Genomic DNA, 19,256 nt, shown 5'->3' with positions numbered 1-19,256 from the left:
TTGTCATCTTAAAATTTTCTGCAGTAGTCAGCATCTACAACCAACACTTCCTGTTTCTGAGCTGCGTGCTGGTGAGGTGTGTTACTAGGCAACGCCTGGGAACGCTTTAGAAAACATTATGAGGCTGTACACGTTTCTCAGCTCCGCTTTTTCCTGTTCAAGTGAGTATTGCTTCTAAAATTGGAATTAAACTCAATTTACAAAATTTAGAGGTCTATTGTGGTGGTTTTGTACTGCGCCGACTTGCCTAAATAAGAGTTAAGTTTCCCAGAACCCATTTGCTGGCACGGTTGTGGGCGAAACAGAGATCTGTGTGGGATTCGGAAGGTGGAAGTAGCAGCCATGACTTAAGAAATCTTAAGGTCATTGTGATCAAAGAGTCAGAGTGAGATGGAGAAAGGCCGCGAAGTTTCAGGCCTCATTCTGTCCTGCTCCGTGTCCAGAATGACCAGCCGGGCTGACCAGTGACCCGAGCTCACTACCAAGTGCTCGGAGGCGAACTTACAGAGCTGCAGCTGCGCGGAGCAACGGCCTCTCGCCGACTCCCAGAACTCTGCCCCACACCCCGGCACGGTCCCACTCCAGCCGCTGGACGTGGGCAGCTTCCCGAGGCCGTGCCAGCTCCGACCCGTCCGTCCTCGCCATCGTGTCAGGAGGGCTCGTCAGTGATACTCCTGACCTTCCGACTCTCCCCACTGGCTCTATCTCCCCATCTTTGCCTGAAATTGCATGAGGTCTAATTCCTAAAATAAATCCCCTATTCCATAAGTGTCAGAATGCTTGGCTCCCACTGTCTGACTCCCGACTGAGATGTTTAGCATGGCGACCACACGTGCACGAAGAGCTTAAGAAAGCCCAGTCCTTCCGGCAGAGCATACGACACAGCACCAGCCCCCTGAAGGCTTCCTCCCCGTGGTCTGCTTCGCTGAACCATTTCCATAGGCAGGTTTTCCTCTCTGTATCCTTAGAAGCCCATGTAGCTTTGCTTATAATTTACACCTCTAAATGACAAAACCATTGTCTGGAAGGCCGAAGCATGTCTTGGAATTTACTCTGTACCAAATTCTGTACCCTCTCTCACGATCTCAGCCTAACTTACCTTACAGATATAAATAGTGAGTTCCATACCGATTTGATATGGTGGCACTAACTTAACAGCTACTACGTGTGAGCTGCTGGGATAAACGAATGAATGAAATGAGATCTCTGCTCTGAGGGAATTCAGTCTGGTGGGGGAAATAAATGTGTAAAGGAATAATTCCATAAAAGGCGATAAACACTATCAGAGAGGTGTGTCAAAGTGTCACGGAACGGAAGACACTGACTGCTCGGGCAGGAGGATGGCGGGGAAAGCCACCTCAGACCTGGTGACTTCTGAAGGACCGACTGCAGCTTCCCAGGTGAGCCAGGGAGGAGAGGGGTGCATTCCAGTAGCCAGAACACACGGGCACGGAGGGCTGAGGCAGCGGGGCACTGCCAGGCAGGGCAGTGCTTGGCTGCTGCTTTTCTGCCTTTGCCTCTAATTCAACATAAACCAAAAAAGACCCTTCTCCCTCCCTCCCTTTCTCGGGAAAGAAAAGTACTGCTTACACGTGACGGAGAGAGCTAGAACAACTGGGGATGGTGGTGGTGGTTTACACATTTTCGGTTTGTCAGGGAGGCCAGCGTCACAGAGAGAAAACTGGGTCATCTTTTGGGACCTTTTACTGCTGGCATCCTTATGGGGGAAGTAAAGGTCCCATATTCTTCAGCCAAAGATGGAACAGTAGTCCAAGAATAGTGATGGGGAGAAAAAAGGACCGGATAACCTATCGGCAAGAAAGATCAATTACTTAGAACCACGTTTACCTCCCTGTTAAAGTTGCAGTTCAGCATGCATGCCTTGTCTCGGACGGCTTGAGACACATCTGCCTAAATTAAAACAGTTAACAGTACACCATCGTGACCTTGCAAAAGTAGAATGAGTAATACTTCTGAAAAGGAAACTATTTCCCTGTGCTCAAGTGCCTCCCTCCGCGACCTTCCGTGATGGCTACGAAAGACTGTGGAAGAGGAGGTTCGGCTAAATCCTCATTTATTCACTCCAGTCCAGCTTTATTCAACGATACTTACTGATAGCATTGACCCTGCCCTCGAAAGCTTAAAATCTAGCAGTTAGACTTACATTACTGTAGATCAAGGTGACGGGGCTGAGGTTGGGGTCCGATGTTCCTCTGCGTGTGTGACAACCCTCCGTGCCTTCCCTGCTCCACCCCACGCCTGAAAAGCCCACCTCCTTCCTCCCCGGAACCTTCTTCCTAAGAGGGAGGTCCGTACTACACGGATGGGAGCCTGGGAGGGAGAGCACCGCCAGGCTGGCAGCCCCCGAAGCCAGTGACAGCTGCCAGTTTGGTATTATTGTAGCAGCACAAAAAGAAATGAGTTTCGTTAGTGAAATAAAAGAAACTTTCAAAGTTTAGATGATCATGCATGCTAAGCCAAGTAAGTCAGACAGAAAAAGCTGAGAACCATGGGATTTCACTCATATGCGGGATATAAAACCGAAAGCAACAGAGGAACAAGGCAAACAAAAACTCACAGACACAGAAAACAGTTCAGGGGTTATCAGACGGAAAGGAGTGGGGAGTAGATTAGAGTAAAGGGGGTCAAAGATATGGTGACAAAAGATTTAACTCTGGGTGGCGAACATACAGTGCAATATACAGATGATGTGATACTGAACTGTACGCTTGAAACCTGTATGATTTTATTAATCAATGTCACCCCAATCAATCGAAAAAAATGTTTAGAATTAAAAGGAAATCTATAACTGTTTTCCTCTGACACCTGCCACAACTGAGGCGGGAAAATGAGGTGCTGCTACATCTTCGACATCAGACCGGGTCAGACGGATGCCGCGAGGCCACCCTGGGGCTCGGGAAAAGCACGCCGAGGACCGCCCGGCGAACCTGGCCGGAGGCGGCCGCGCGGGAATGGAGGTCAAGTCTAGGACCAGCCATGCTCAGCCTCGCAGGTGCCACCGCAGTCGACGAGATCGCACCAGATAACAAGGGAAACAGACTGGGAAATGAGCAGAGGGCTCCGGATGTAGATAGATATGGATAAATGGGCTTGTTGGAAACACTTTCCTTGAGATTAGCTTGTCTCGGCTGCTTGGGTTCCTCGTTCTTAACCTCTATTCTCGTTCCTTTCGGAGAAGCCTTTCTATTTTTTATTTTTAGTTTGCTTCCAGCATCCACATTCAGAGAGGGATATGCAAATAAAGATGCAAAATCTCCTTCTCTGTTTATCTGAGCTCTACTTTCAGATCTGATTTTTTAAAAATGTTTTTTTCCATCTGAGACTACCTCTTCCCAGAGTGGCTGACGCCACAATGCCCTCCCCTTCAGACGAGGCTCCCCGCCTCAGAGAGAAGCGCCTCCTGCCCGGGCCTCAGCCGGGAGCTGCAGAACATGGCGATATTCTAAGGGAAGGTGAACACTGCGCGTGAACACGCGGTTACAAACCCAGCGGGCTTCGACTCCTACATCTTTCCTCATTACCCAGGTGTCTGAGCAGATTATCATCCTCGGTAAGTCAGTTTCCTCATCTGTAAAATAACAGGAGCTGTAACTCACAGGGCATCTGCAAAGTGCTTATCGTGGTAACTGGCCCAGCGCTCGGTAAAAGTCACCCACACAATACGTGGTCCTGGGCGTTCAGTTCAGTTCCTTCTCCAGTCTAATAGCCAGTAAATCCACACAAGGGGGGCTAAGGCCTGGAAAAGAGGAGGAGGAGCTGGGTGCGGGTGGTGTGGAATGTCACTTCCTTCTAATGCGAAGTAAAGCCAATGCTTTATCTGTGATGGCTTTTGCTGCGTTCCTTCAATAGAGAAATGGCTGCAGGGGGGTCACAGTGTGGCTCTCTGTGCCCTGAAAAGAATGCTTAGAAAAAAAAGCGGGGGTGTTTAAGAAATAATATACTATAGTAGTATCTGGAAACTAATAGTACGAATGACATTTCCCGGAGCACTTGCGGACAAAGCACTGAGAACGTCCCCCTTGCTCTATCAATCATTTTGATTTTCTTTCTTTATTTTTGCTATTAGATCGTCTCGTTGGAATACAAATCATGCTATTTATCTCTCTATTAAAAAAATACAAAACCTGCTCTTGGCCTACTTTCCTGCTAGATGTTATTCCCCTTGATAACTAAGCTCCTCCGAAAACTTGGCTATATTCATTGTCATCATTTCTTCTCCGATTCTCTTCTGTGCCCACTCCAAAGTGCTCTTCTCCAGGTTCCCGATGATCTCACTGTCACTAAATGCAACTCCGTCTTCATCGATCGACGGGTCTTGACACAGCTGACGACTTCTTGTGCCTGATCTTCCAAGACACACACTCTTCTGATTTTCTCTTACTTCTGTGTTTGCTCCTTCTCACTTTGCTTTCTCGGCTTCTCCTCTTCTCTTTTTTCTGAATACTGGAGTACCCCAGGAATCAAACCTCGGTCTTCTCTATTCCCATTATATCCCCACCCCAGCGATTGGTGATCTCATCTAGTTTCACAGCTTCAAGTACCATGTAAGAGTCAATGACTCTCATACTTATTTCTCGACAGCAGACCGTTCTTCCAAACCTTAGACTCCACATTCAACAACCTCAAGCTTGACGTGACCGAAATGGAACTTCTGATCCCCCTCACAGCCATCTCCCCCTTCCCCATCCCCGATAATGGTAACTTCATCCTTCCAGCTGTTTATGCCCAAATTCACTATGTTATTTTTCTCATGCCATATAAAATCCATCGAGAGATTCGATTTGCTTTACCTTCAAAATATATCCAGAATCCAACTTCTCACTAACCCCTTTGACCAAGGCTCTCACCTGGGTCAAAGCCAATATCAAACCGTGTCATTCCTCGGCTCGAAACATTCTGAAGTCCTTCTATTTCACCTGGAGTCAAAGTCCTGATAACGTCTATGGGACATGGCATTGATGCCACTGCTCTCGTTATGAGTCTCCCCATTGCGTGCGTGGCTCCAGCCACGGACCTCCCTGCTATTCTTCAGACATGCCAGATGCGCCCGGTCGGGGTCCCTCCTCCCCAAGACACCCCGGCAGGACTCGCTCCCTCAGTTCTGTTCAAGCATCACCGTCTCAGTGAGGCCCATTTGGTTACTTCGCCCAATACGGCGACATGTCTCCTAGCCCCTGGTACAGAATTCTAGTGTCCTTTATCTTGACTTTTTAATAAAAATTTTTTTTATACCACTTATTATCTCCTAACCAACTAAATAATTTCTTTTTCTGTTTTGCTCACTGACGTATCCTGAGTCTGGAGCAGTGGCTGCTGCTCTCAACATCCATTTTGCTGTCAAATGAATGGAGCTCAAAGGTGAATGAATGTACAAAGCTGCTTACTGAGCCACAGCACATGATGGTGAAAGATCACGTTTATCAAAAGGCAAATAACTAAATAAAGTATAACAGGACCATCGAATGGAATACTTTGCAGCTATTCAAAAAGATATGGTAGATTCATGTATATTAACATGGAACAATGGCCACGACAGAGGTAAAAAACAGCAAATTACAGATTACCAAGTGTATTATTATATGTTACCATTTTTGAAAAAAATGTATGCGCATGTACACATAATAGTATGGAAGAGCACACACTAAACCGGTAATAACAGTTATCTTTGAGCAACGAGATAATGAAGGATTTTTACCTTCTACCACAGTTTTGAAATCCCTACAGTTTACTAACAGATCGTGCTCGATTTCCACTTGTCTAATCTTTTCCTCCCTTTGCCTCTGGAATCTTTACCAACGTTTTATATTGACATGATTTTGTAAGTTACTGTCTGCTTGCAATGCCCTTCTTAAGCTTCTGGGCCCTATTCTTATTCATTTAAAAAATATTGTCTGCCTTCTCTGAGCCCTAAGTTTGAGTGGGATACCTCTTCTCGGCTCCTATGGCACTCTGTACGCTTCTGAAGCATAAAGGTGAGGAAAACGCATCAGAATCTTTCATTTACTTGTCTGAATCCTCCGCTGGACTCAAGCTTCTTAAAGGAAGAATCAGTAAGATCCTTTTTGTGTGTCTTACTTCTCTTCCTAGCTCTTGTAACTCTCGCACCATCAGACACATAGTAAATGCTCAATAAACGTTAGCTGCATAGATGAAAGAATCCCCCGAACTCTGAGAGATCACCCTCACTTATTAAATAGCTCATTTAACAGTTTTTTGCCTGCCTGCAGAATAGGCCGAGTCCAATGTGTGCGGTGGCAAAGGGGACTCTCTAAGACCAGCGCTCCCTGGACTCGCTGTGCTATGTATCCCTGAAGGCCGTGCTTCTGTAAAGTACCGGGTCCTGGTGCTGGGATCCTCCAGGCGTCCACCCTTTCGCTGCCTTCACAAGACTTTGGTGAGCTTTACCACACTACTTTGTCGTTCTATGTCCCCAGCCAAGGTTTTGATAAGATCTAAGGCCATATCTATGGTTCCTAGATAATCTATTTTCCAGAACTGTTATTCACTGGTGGCATTTTTAGTCTCTAGTTATTTCAAGACCGACGCATTCTTCTGCTATCTTTTTGTAATTATTAAAGCGTAAGTGTACAATTATAATTCTTCATTCCTACAACACTTCTAATAATACATGCCAGTAGTTTTCAAGCACTTTTATATAAAAAATTCTTTTTTAAACAGGTGACCCCTTTTACAAACAAATCTAGTGCAACTACATAGCTGGGTGGTCCTGGTCCGAGTGGCAGTAGGGTCCCACCGCCCACCCCCCCCACCCCCGCAGGGCCTCTGTGGCACTCGTACAGATCTCTAGCGCTCTGTAGAACCCGGTGTGAAAACCTCTGGTCTGTAATCTAGGTCACAGTAAATAACAGTGGCTTGCACTTTACTTCCCAAATTCGGTTCGTGCATATTATTAAGTCATACCTTAAATGCACCTGGAGCCCATCTTGCTTTAAAGAACCCTGATGTAAATTCTTATGTATCGCGATTAATCACAGCTTGTTCTATTCATTTTTAAAGTTCAGATTTTAATGCACTGAGCTTTCTTAAATCGGGTGCCTAGGCAGGAATAAAATCAGTTCCATTTTGGCCAGTCTTATGAAAAGCAGCCCTATCTCTCCCTTCTGTGCCCTCCTTAACCAACAGATGTCACTAAAGATACCACTACCCAGAGGCAAAGGGAAGAAGAGATTAGACAAATGGAAACTGAGCATAAAAAACATCCAGTTCTTAAAACTGAGAAGTAGGTTTCCAAAGTAATAACATTTATTACACCGCATGCAACATTTTAACCAAAAATTTAAGAAAGGAATTTCTTTTATTAAGTTGCTCAGGCTGAACGGATCATAGCACTAAGTTTTGAAATACATGTTCTTGAAGCAATTTAAAACTCATTAGAAATAATAGGCTTGGGCTAGTAGAAAATGTGGTAAAATTTAATCCTCATCCAAATGTTACCTGGGCTGTACAAACAGGAAATTGTTTTGTGCTACTGTGGCTAACCTCGCTGCTGACCCGAAGCTGTAACGGCCAGAGCAGCTGAGAGCTGAAGCAAAATTAAAAACTTACATCAAAGTATATCATGACAGAATGTAGATAAATAAAACAGCATATCAAAAGTATTATTTTTTCTGCCAGTCTCACTGAACAGGGAGGTGGAGGTATGCCACAAATACATAACCAACCAGGTGCATCTGGCAATGAGCGCTTCCCCCCGACACCGCCCCATCACCGACTACCCAAATGCTGTCCAGGAGAGGTGAGGACACCCAGGAAGACACCCAGGGAGGACGGGGACAGACGGGATCGCAGAACGTTCCGGCCTCTTTCCTCCACGGGCTTCCTCCTCCTTCACCGCGGCTTACCAAAGAAAATAGGCTGGCTCTCCTGTACCCTCCCAGTCACTGTCTCCCTCACCTTCCAGACTCCTGGATGGCACCCCGCGATCGACCTCCAGTGAGCTACTAGAATCTCCAGAGGTGACAGTGTGGGGGATTACAGTGCTACGGAAGGGAGAGACAGACGACACTGGCTTGGCTAATGGGGGGCCAGTGCGGGCATCAGCGAAGGCTGAGAAACGTTTTTCTATCATTCTATGTAAAGTGCATGTGTCAAAGTCACTGGTGACAAAGTTGAAGGACATTTTTCCATTGAACCTTTGACTTCCTTTCAGTTTTAGGATAGCGATCACCACACGTAAAAAAAGAACGGTGCTTCGTCATACACATCCAGGGCACGATCTTCCTTCGGCACTCCCGGGCGGCAGTGAGGAATATGGAGACCAGTGTGTGGAGTCACGCGGGCTGTCAATGAAGTTCCACTTCATCCACGTGTAGCTATGCAGTGTCCGGCAAATCTCTTAACCTCCACGAGCTTCAGTGTCTTTGGTCTGAGGGCTTTTCATGCATATTTTAATGGAATCCTCATAACCACCTGCGTTGAAGGTTTTTTTCTCTTCCCCTTCCCTTCCTCTCTTCCTCCGTCTCTCTCCTCTTGTTCCTCCTCCTACGTAACCCTTACACAGCCATCTTCCTCACCTTTTGCTGCGATACCTCTGTCTACGTCAGACAACCTGACAGAAGTCAGGGAACTTCTGAAGCCCATGGATTTGGCATTGTTCTCAGACTCCTTCTGGTGCCACCTGCCGTACACACATTCTGCGCTAGAGAGAGACCCAGTAACACTGTAAGAGGAAGAAACCACTGCTCTTATCGGCCCCACTGCAGCAATGAACGAGCCCCGAAGGAAAAATTACACTTAGTGAAGGAAACTGGATCCAGAAAGAGGGGAACGAAAGATGCAGTTAGGACTGGTAATAGGAATCTAAGATTCGGAGAGTTAAAGCTCTACTGACTACGAAGACATTCTTACACGTGCATTGTTTCGTAATGGAAAGTAGTAGAATAGTATGTCCTTTTAAAAAGCGAGGAAATGGGAACTCAGCATTTGTTACAGGCGGAAGGCAGCAGAGCAGCGTGGTTCAAGTAGGAGGCATCCCTGAGCAAAAACGTGGCGTGGTCAGTGAAGCCTTGTCCTAGGAAAGCTGGCTCTGAGGGCCAGGGGACAGCTCTGGACCAAGGAGAGGCATGTTCGCCGAGTACCGCTGCCCCGTCCCGGCCGGTGCCAAGTGCTTCACCCAGACCGGCTCAGCCAACCACCTCTAATCCTCACCAGACAGGGAGGGAGGTCAGTAGGTACTGCTAGTCGCTATAGTTGGTCCTCCACATCCATGGGTTTTGCACTTGTGGATTCGACCAATCGTGGATCTACAAAAAAATTCCAGAAAGTTCCAAAGAGCAAAACCTGAATTTGTCACGTGCCGAGCACCATGCTGCATCCACGCGAACGAAGCCTACGTGCTGTAGCGTAGGCGAGCACAGGTTCCACGCGAATCCTACGCCATCTTACACAGGGGACTTGAGCATCCGGGGACTGTGGTATCCGTGGGGGGTTTGGAACCAATCTTCCGCAGACACTGAGGGACAGCCGTATTCTTAATTTTACTTATGAGACACAACTAAGGAGGAAGAGGTGTAGTGTCTTCGCTGAAGATTGTGGAATTTATAAGAGTTGGTACTAGGATTGGTACTCAGGTCTTTTCGTCTCCCCGAACGAAGTATGCTTTTTCTAAGGTACCACGCTTTTAGAAAAAGGTTCAGACATATATCTTTGTAGAATAAGACACTAAAAGAATTAGTATACACCGGAAATATGGCGAACTGTACTGAGAATATTTTAAAAGGGTCCATTTTTACCTTTAGGAGGTAAAACATATCTACTTTACATGATTCTAATGTGTCCATTTTCAAAAGATGCAAAAGTTGTGGCAAAGTAGTTGCTGGTACAGATGAAAATAAGAGAGGGCAAGTTTACCGTCTTTACTTAGGCGATTTCTGTAGTTTCTGTTACAATCTCAAACTCTAAAAATCAAATGTACGATTGAAACTAAGCATTTTTGACCGAGGCCTACCTACAATGCATACAGATCAGAGCCCCAGAATGTGTTCTGAATTGAAGTACAAACAATTTAAAGCTGCTTTCCTGCTTTTTTTTTTAAAAAAATAGGCTTTTACTTTTTAAAAAAGTAATATCCTTTTCACGTACACACACGCGCGCGCGCAAAATAAAGGAGCTTTACGGAATTTTGTAAAATCTGTTTATAGGCACTCAAAAAGAAATATGAGAATCACAGGCAATTTTTGGGACCGAGTATGTCTGGAGTTGACTACTGATTTGGGAAAGTAAGAGCAGACAGGCGAAAAAGAAGGGGACACGAGGCGGCATCTCTCGAGGAGACGCACACGCACAGGGCCCGGGCGCGGTCGGTGTCCCGTGCGTGGCAGAGTGGAGGAACGAGGACACCGAGCCATCCTGTCCCCGCTGCCTGGCCACAGGATGGTCGCAGAGATGAGAATTTCTCTGAAGAAGCTGTCGGAACTGTTACGTATTAGGGTTTATGGTAGTTCTAAGGCCCGATTCGAACCACTAACCACACTTTTTGACTATAATTGAATAGGACGGTTTCTACTGTTGAACCTCGATTCCAGGGGTGTAATGCCCCAAAGTCCCTATATTACAGTAGTTACTGCTCTTTACCAGGATATTTTTTCCAAAATTCAGTACTGGTGACATACTGGTCTCAGCATTCCTTAGCCCAAGATAGCAAACTCCCTGATGTAACTTTTAGCAATTTTGAATACGCCATAACTTTTCAATATTCTTCCTAGCGTATTCCCTTTGCATACTTATACTGCAATTTTATCCAAAAGAAATTCATCAGGTTGGTCAGGAATGATTTGTAGTGAAAGGCACACTGCTTACTTCTCTGATGCCAACATGATAGCTACCTGGCTTTTTGCGCTCCTGTTACCCACGTCGCAAATGCATATAGATATGAAGTTCAAAATAACAAAATAACTAACATCTTTCTTTCTTCCAAAGAGATAAAGTTATATTGCAGAGACAAATATGGAAAAAGATACTCACCGTAAGTGCAAATCATTTTACTAGCTTCTCTGAAGAGAAGAATTCCATTAGGAGATGATACATCAAAATTCAAACGCTGGGATCTAAGAAATATAGCAAAAAAAATTAGACTATACGTGTAGATAAAGAAACCAAATATAGGTTTAAATGCTTGGCATTTTCATTTATTAGAAGTAGGTTTAAATGCTTGGCATTTTCATTTATTAGAAGTAGCAGCAGTACAATTATCACTTTTAAGAAGTGTCATTCCATTAAATAAATGTCGATAAAATATGTATGCTAATTTTCTCATCACGCATACTAGGACGATTAAGAAAAGTTATTTTCATTCATTTGCCGATTCCATGATTTCGCTTTTTACGCGTCAGAAGAATGTCCTGACGTCCGTATCACAGGCCTCTTGGCCTTCTCCTTTCACGTGACGTGGCTGACAAGAATACAAAAAACCCGGATGTGCACACGTAAGTTTATATAGCTACTCTGATAGAGGTTTACCTCTGAGGGCTCCCGCAGCGACCGACACACACTTTAAAAACAAATTCTGAAGTGACAGATGAGAAGTCTAGGTAACCTTTAATACTGCATATATGCATAATGAATCACCTGATACTTCAGGCAGATTTCAAACATGATATTACATACAGACTATATAGTCTCTATTGCACACGGCTCAAGTAAAGAGAAACAAATCCCAGAAGTTCTACTTCTACTGCCCTGGTTCCTGACAGGCGGGGGAACAGTATGAGCAGAGCAAAGGACCGACATGCCAAACTGATATAATATCTGCTTTTTTAACATCGCTTTGCCTTCAACTGGCTCTAATACGCCTTGCCGCTGTGCTTTCAAGAAATAATGATACAGTTCTAAAAGGATTAGCAAAAAAAATATGAAACCAGGTCAAAGAAATATCAAAGAGCAAAGACATTTGCTGAAGTCTTGTTTTCCAGGAACAGAAAATTTTTGCTTCTCCATGGTTTTTCAAACTGCATTAGAATTAAGTGCAATTGTAACTTGTTAGAAATATGGTGAATATTTGATTTTTGGTATACAATTCTTGATTAAAAAAAGAAATGTATATTCGTAATTCTAGAGAAATATTAGATTCTAGAGAAATATGACAAGATAACATTTTCTGCGATTACTGATTTTCACTAGGTTGTCATTAGGATAACTGTGCTAGATATAAATTATCTACCTATGGCACATAGAAAATATGACATACGATGGAATGATGTTTTTCCTTTAGTATTGAACATTGTAGCAATATTATATAATATCGATTACCTGGTTGAAAAAATTATAATTGAATAAAAACTACATTTCTAAGATGAAATTTCTGATGTCACCTTTCCTTTAGTATTTATGTCACCTATGAGAATGGTTTTTAAAAAACCTAACAGCTTTCAAAAGAATAATACTCACATTTATTCTCCAGGTCTTTTTCCAAAAATTTTAAATTATTGCTGTGAAAAACTCGGCCCCAGAGATAAAATTAGAGCTGCAATCCATATTCCTTCTCTGTCTGGATATCTCCCTTCCAGCATGCGGTTTACCAAGAGGAATTGATGAAACAGGATGTCTAAGTGACAGGTAATTTGGCACAAAGCCACGTTCGCAATGACATATTTTAAAGAGGTAAACCAATGAGCTTATTGCAGTTTTTCTCTTTTAGTTATATCTTCGTTAATACTTGTATGCAGAGTCTTTGAATCGCCGCTGGTCTATGCAGATTATAAGGTCAACTAGGCAATTTCTGAGAGGTGCTGTAGTTGCTACTTAAATGACAAGTGTGAGTGCACAAACCATCCACATACACGTGTCTTGGCATAGAAGAAGGAGAACTCAGAAGCCAAAGCAAGGACAATCCCCAGGGCTCCTGAGACCAACTCTGTCCCGAATAGCTCCGTGACTCAGTTCCCTTTTCCATAAAATAAAATGTCTCAACTCAGAGACCTCTAAACTTCTTTTTTTGCTTTAAAACTCTACAGAATTGCAGTTAAGCAGGAAAAGTTAAAATAGCTGCCTTTCCTCCATTTTGTGCCTCTGATTATTTTAAATAATGGTGGCTGTAGTCTTCCATTTTTTTATAGTTCCCATAATCCTCACATATACCTAAGTATACTATAGTCCTTCTTTGTAAAGAACTCGGCCGACATTTCTCATTGTATTGCTTTCACTGATCATCGTGTTTTATTCCTGGGTTCTCGCTAAGCCTTGAATATACACACACGAGGCCAGCAAATTCGGATCTCTGGAGACTGCTGCCACCTAGATTGTTTGCTCACTCTGCCGCCACAGCTCTTACCTGTTTTGCATTAATTCTGCCATAAGTTTTAAGATGGGAGTTGTGCATGCTGGCTCTCCATGCCACCGCTCAACGGCCCTCTGAAGAATGGGGAGATATGCTGGGTACCTTTCATAAATCCTGTTAAAGAATTTAAGGGTCAAAAGAAATAGTTTCCTGAGGATGAGGGCCACTTAAAAAGAAAAAAAAAGGAATCCACATTTGTTCCGTGTTTCGTAGATAATGGCGAACTTAGAAACTGCTCTCCCTAACCTGAACAGCTCTACCTTTTTGGGAAGGCAAATGAGTTGCTCTTATTTGTAACAAAGCCCATATATTATGTTGCTTTATTCTAGGCATGCTCCATAAATAAAAGATACACTGTTGAAGTATCATATAAGTAACACATTTAAATAATTATGCTTAATATTGTAGAAAAGGAAAATAAATTTAGTTAATGAGGATAAAAACATTTGAATTATTATCAGAGTTTCTTGGGTATCAAACTATGTAAGGAATAATGTTGCTCATTATGAAATTTTAAAAATACATAAAAGTAGAAGGAAACAGTAATAATAAACCCCATGTATCTATTTCCCAGCTTAGAAATTACCTACATTCTTTTTTTTTTTTTTTAAGTTGTTGATTTGCTCTGCTTGGTCCCACTGTGGGGACACGGGGCACATTAGCGTGAAGAAAAACTGGGTAATTTTTTAATCTATTCAGAGTCGGTGTCACTAAGAGGTATTCCCAGCTACATACATCCAAGGAAGACTTCTCAAACGTGCTCATCAGTACTAAGGAGCGTATGCCTCTGAGAAGCCAGTGGCCGAGGCCATCGGAACCTGGAAAACTGACTCAGTTCGACTAGCTCTTTGACCCGTTAGTAACTGGTCTCCTCCCTGCCAAATAGACCCACAAATACAAAACAGAGGCCTGAAACTACAGCAAAACAAACCAGAACACGACTCTTACGCTGCCATCACCTTCATTTCCTTCTCGTTTTCCTAATCTCTAAGCCTCTCTGTTTCCGACGTTTTCCAACGTACTTGTCTTTTTGCTTCAGATGAAAAGTGCTGAACTGAATCATTTAAGGGCGTTTCTTTTCTGTGTGATACGGGTCGGTTGAACTCTCGTGGTGGAAAAGATCACAATTTTCTTCCCTGCTCTTAGAATAAATTTCAAATTCCTTAGCACGGCCTACCAGGCCCTTTAAGGTCCGGCCCCTGCCTACCTCCAGCCGCATCTGTTGGTTCGCCCGCCCTGCCTATGGTTCAGCCCTTCTTAATTCCCCACAAAGCCCCCGATGCCGTCTCGTCTCCATCCCTGTATGTGCGAGCTCCCCGACTCCCAGCACCGTGAGACTTTCCCTATTTTGTCAAAAGCCGTCAATCTCTTCTTCACCTACATTCAAAGAGCCCTCTGACCATAACAGACAGTATTAGGGCTGGTTGCTCGGTTATCCGTCTGCTCCATGGCATAGTGCATTTCTGAAGGGCAAACGCCTGTGCTTCCCTACTATGCCCTATTAATTCCTGTTTGTCCCTCAGATTTCAGTGCAGATGTTGGTTATTCCGAGAAGTTTCCCTGACATCCCCTCCCATGCCTGAGACAGGTTGGGCGTGTCTCCTGCACGTGGAGGTGTACGCTGTGCTAGTGCTATCTTGGCACTTTATCTCTTCTGTTATATTATACGCCATTTGAGGGCAGGACCTAGGCACTTACTGTATGCACACACCGGGCACAGAGTGGATTTAGATAAACATTCGTTGCTGTAAACTTGCTAGCCTGAAAATGAGGAGGAGCGTTATCTGAGTGAAGCTACCTGTTTAATTCTTTTAAATGGTGCATTTCACGTTCGAGCTTCGGGAAATAATTCACATTACATTCCACGAAAATAAGCCCTCTAATACCTTAAGAGTGACATGCTCCTTAAAAGAACACAAAGCAATACTTTTCTCTCTTGAGACATACCATGGTAGGCTGCATTTGTTAATATTAAAACAATTTACTTAACAAGTATTTATTGAAGGCCTATTCTTTAACTGTCTAGTCACTGTTTTAGACCCTCTGGAGATACCAGTGAACCAAACAAAAAATCCATGCCCTCATAGACTTTATATTCTAATAAGAAAAGACAGAAAATAAACAAGATAGATACACAATATGTTAGAAGGTACTACAAAGGAAATAAAGCAGAGACGTGAGATACGAGGAGGTTACATGTGTGAGGTTTCAGCTGAATGAAAACGAAACAAATAAAATCAGCGAACTTGATGATTAACTCTATTTTGGCTGTTGTCAGAGAATTTACTGTTTATTTTCCTACGGACTAGAAAATCGGTTATTTTTGATAGATGGTAGATACTACGTGCTAAGCACTATGCTAGGGGCCAAGGGTCCAGAGGTAACTAAGACATGGCTTTTATTCCTGGGGAATTCATGCTTGCGTCGGGGTGGACGCATGATAGGGATGCTCCGAGTAGCAAAATTCCGAAGCAGTGGCAGAGGGCACAGGTAAGAAACTACTCCACTAAGAGATTTCACGAGCACAAACTCGATGATCATTAGTGGGAAAGCACCTGGAAGGCTCATCAGAAAACTGAAAAGACCCAAATCTCAGAATCTAGGACTATCGGGAGCACACGAAGCCCTTTCCCAAGGCGTTCCGAAGGCCCTGGGACCATCGCAGTTTTCAGGGCACGCTGCGTTCACCGTGGGATGAGGCCGGGGGATATTGAGGGGATGCCCCCTTTCCTGTGTGGAATGACAGTGGTGCCAGTTCTAATATGCTTCTGACAGAGGTGACTGCCACCGAGGAAATGAGTGATATTGGAAAGCAGAGAAGAGGTCTACCAAGCAGGGAGGTTAAGAGGGCTTCGGAGTGAGAGTGCCAGGTTCAGATTACAGGCTGAGCCTCAGAACCCGCGTTAGGAGTTTAATTTTCCACTGGCTTGCGAGGGTTACTTACATACGGGCAGGAAGAAGACACTGGGCGCCCTTAGGTAGGAGGGGCACAGATAGAACTGCTTTCACCTAGGTCTCCTCAATGAATTCCTAAGGCCCACACCAAATAAATGAAAAATCAAAAGCATTAGGATACGATATTACCTTATGAGATGTCAAATATGAAAAAAATGAAAAGCATGAAGTTTGCTTCTTGACAACAGCCAGCCAGCCACCTACCCATGTACCCATCCACCCATCCGTCATCCACCCATCCAGTAGTTAACAGTACTTACTATGAGCCGGACCCCTCCCCTCCCTTGAACGAGAAATAAGTAAAAACATCATTCTTTCCTTCTGGGATTTCACAGTAGAGAAAGCATCATAAGATAGAAGGCAATGAGAGTTTTTGTTAACACTGCGAGGAGATAAGGGTGTGAGGATGTGGGTCCAGAACAGAAATAGCCTGCCAGCTCGGAGCTTATTTTAAAGCTTTCCGTGAATGTGAAATCTCGGTACCTTCATGAGTGTAGGCAAATGCTGCTGGAAGCCTCTCCTTTCTGTCTTGCAAATCCCTGTCTGTCCATCTTTTAACACCTAGTTCAACTTTCACTTCCCTGGGAAGCCTTTTCTTTTTGCCCAAAACACCGCTCTCTTTCTCTCATATGTTCACACGGTCCTTTGCATACATCTTTGTTAAAACACACTGATTGTTGATTAGTTATTTGTTACATCCGCTTGTGAGCTTCTAAAGAGCAATGTGTTCTACTTGTTCTTACAAAAAGCGATCCTTTTATTGATTTCTCGTGCCTGGCACTGAGCACTCAAAAAATGCTTGCCGAACAGTTATTTTTCAAGTATACTTTCTTCCCTATTTCTGTTTGTCCAGCATACCGATGATTACTTTCTTCTTGAAATGCAATTCTGATTTTGTTAGTCAATTAAAACAATCAATTGCTTTATACTACCTATGGAAAAAGGCTCTAAATTTCTTAGCCTGATATTCAAGGGTTTCAGACAATCTGCATTTCCAATCATGAAATAAATGGTATCTATAAAAAACATCTCCTCTACTCCCCTCTCTAAACCTGTGCCGAGGCCAACTGAAAGGCCCTTACTTTGTAGTTCCAATAGTCCAATCCCACTTATTTGATAAGAGCCGAAGAAATATCTTCACCTTTATAGAGCCGTTCCTGACTCCCCAGCTAACGCCATCTCTCCATCTGTATCTTTGTTATGGCACTTACCACCTTCTATATTTTATTATAGTCATTAATGTAGGTATCGACGTGACTCTACCAAACTATAAGCTTATTTTGGGGTAGGATCTGATTCAAAGTAATCTACGCCCCTCATGAAACCTAACACGGTCCCTGCGAAAGGTGCTGAGTAAGCGAGCAAACAGGACCCCTTTGTCTCATTCCATATTTTAGGGAAAGGAACTACAGTGACAGCGGCAGAGAATTTACTTTGTGCCAGACACTGTACGAGGCTCTTTATATATATGTCAGTTCGCTCCTTACGGCAGACCTGAGAGATAGGTAGTATTGGCCTATCAGGGTCTTGGCTTGTCTTTGTACAATTTTTTATGCATATTAACAAACAGAACTGATGGCCTGATTGAAAAACAGTGAACTCAAAGATCAGACTACGATCATTAAAAGACTGACTATGAAGAAATAGCTTCGTACACATTCCTTAATTTTTTTTTTTTTTCAATTTCCCTCTGGATTTTTTGATACTTCAGTCTAAGTATAATCTGGGAAAAGTTTAAACAAGGTGACTTCATACACTGAGAGGTAAGGTGCTTTCATACTGTTGCATTCTCACTATAGGAGCAAAGAAGTATATCAGGGAGTCTTCAATTCTCTGGTAGTGAAACAATTTATCAACATGGTTGCTGTGTTGTTTCAGGCAATTTAGTTTTGGAGGGACAGAGTGATGAGCAATGAAGTTCGTGTAGCAGTTAATGCAGTCAGTATTTATAGAAATGTTTTTGAATTAAATAGCTAACCACTAAAATAGCATTTTATCAAATAATCACCATAAATAAAATGCGTTTTGACTTTAAGATGACATGTGCTCTTACAGAATGTTTCTTCTGCATGCTAAGGACTGTATAACAAATTAAAGAACACACATTTACGTGGATAAAAGGCAAATAAACTTTCCCCAGCCGTAATGTAGGAATCACCGTTGACGGTTTGACATATCAATATTTCAGGAAGAATAAATGACTTTCATATGCATGTTTTTTTTAATCATATACTTATTCATTCTTACATTACTGGAATACTTTGCAAAGAACCTGTACTTTATCACCTGAAACTGCTTAAAGTATTTCAAAATATTTTAATAAAGCTTTTTGAATTATCAAATAATGTAACTTTTAAACAAATCTTACTATTATTATAAATATTTGCTCTTCATCCCTGGCCCAAAGGAAAACTATAAATCTTGTCTCAACTGAATGAACACCATTTATCATATTCATTTTGTTGTCAATACAATTATGAAAAGCCTTTGGCCTTTTCCCAAGGAAGCTGATTTGCTATTGAAACTCAATTATTATAAGCAAGGCCCGTACCGAGCCACCCGTCTGGCAATCTAGCACAGCTTCCTGCATAGCTGACACTTCGGCCCCCATCCCTGACCCTAATAACATCGGCATCTATGGTCAAAAGGAGACAATGGTTTCTAGTTCAAAACAAAACATCAAATCCCAAGGTTTTCTGTTTGCTATTTTCTGCCACCTGCTGGACAAAAGTTTCACTTTAGCTAGGTGCCAAAAAGAAAGAGCTAAGTCAGGAAATGGAAAAACAGCCTTAATTAAAAACTTAAATTATAGTGTGTTCTATAAATTTTTGGCAGTACCACGTATGGAAGATATTTCTATTCTTTGACACCGAGGGAGAAGGTTCTGACCTTGACTCTTAGTTGAGATTGTTGATGAGGAAAACATGAAACATTAACTGCGACATTCTAGAGTTGTGGCTTGCTTTCAAGGTCACCATGTAAAGTG

General features: G+C 43.1%; 1 protein-coding gene across 8 annotated transcripts in view; it reads right to left on the bottom strand.

The window, feature by feature from the left end:
- RANBP17 (RAN binding protein 17) overlaps positions 1 to 19,256 on the bottom strand; it is a 249,100-nt gene that overhangs the window by 39,184 nt on the left and 190,660 nt on the right. For 6 of the 8 annotated variants that reach the window (XM_039877752.1, XM_039877743.1, XM_039877708.1 and 3 more), the window contains 2 exons: positions 13,310 to 13,429; positions 11,005 to 11,087 (listed from right to left, as the gene is read on the bottom strand). In XM_039877752.1, coding sequence (XP_039733686.1) covers positions 11,005 to 11,087; positions 13,310 to 13,429 — 203 coding nt within the window. The remainder of the gene's footprint in view (positions 1 to 11,004; positions 11,088 to 13,309; positions 13,430 to 19,256) is intronic. The other 2 variants (XM_039877717.1, XM_039877735.1) reach the window with 1 other exon arrangement.

The sequence above is a fragment of the Pteropus medius genome, unplaced genomic scaffold, assembly GCF_902729225.1.
Source record: "Pteropus medius unplaced genomic scaffold, Ma_sr-lr_union100, whole genome shotgun sequence".
Taxonomy (NCBI): domain Eukaryota; kingdom Metazoa; phylum Chordata; class Mammalia; order Chiroptera; family Pteropodidae; genus Pteropus; species Pteropus medius.
Note: the sequence above shows the minus strand (reverse complement) of the source record. Positions and strands in the feature narration are given on the sequence as shown.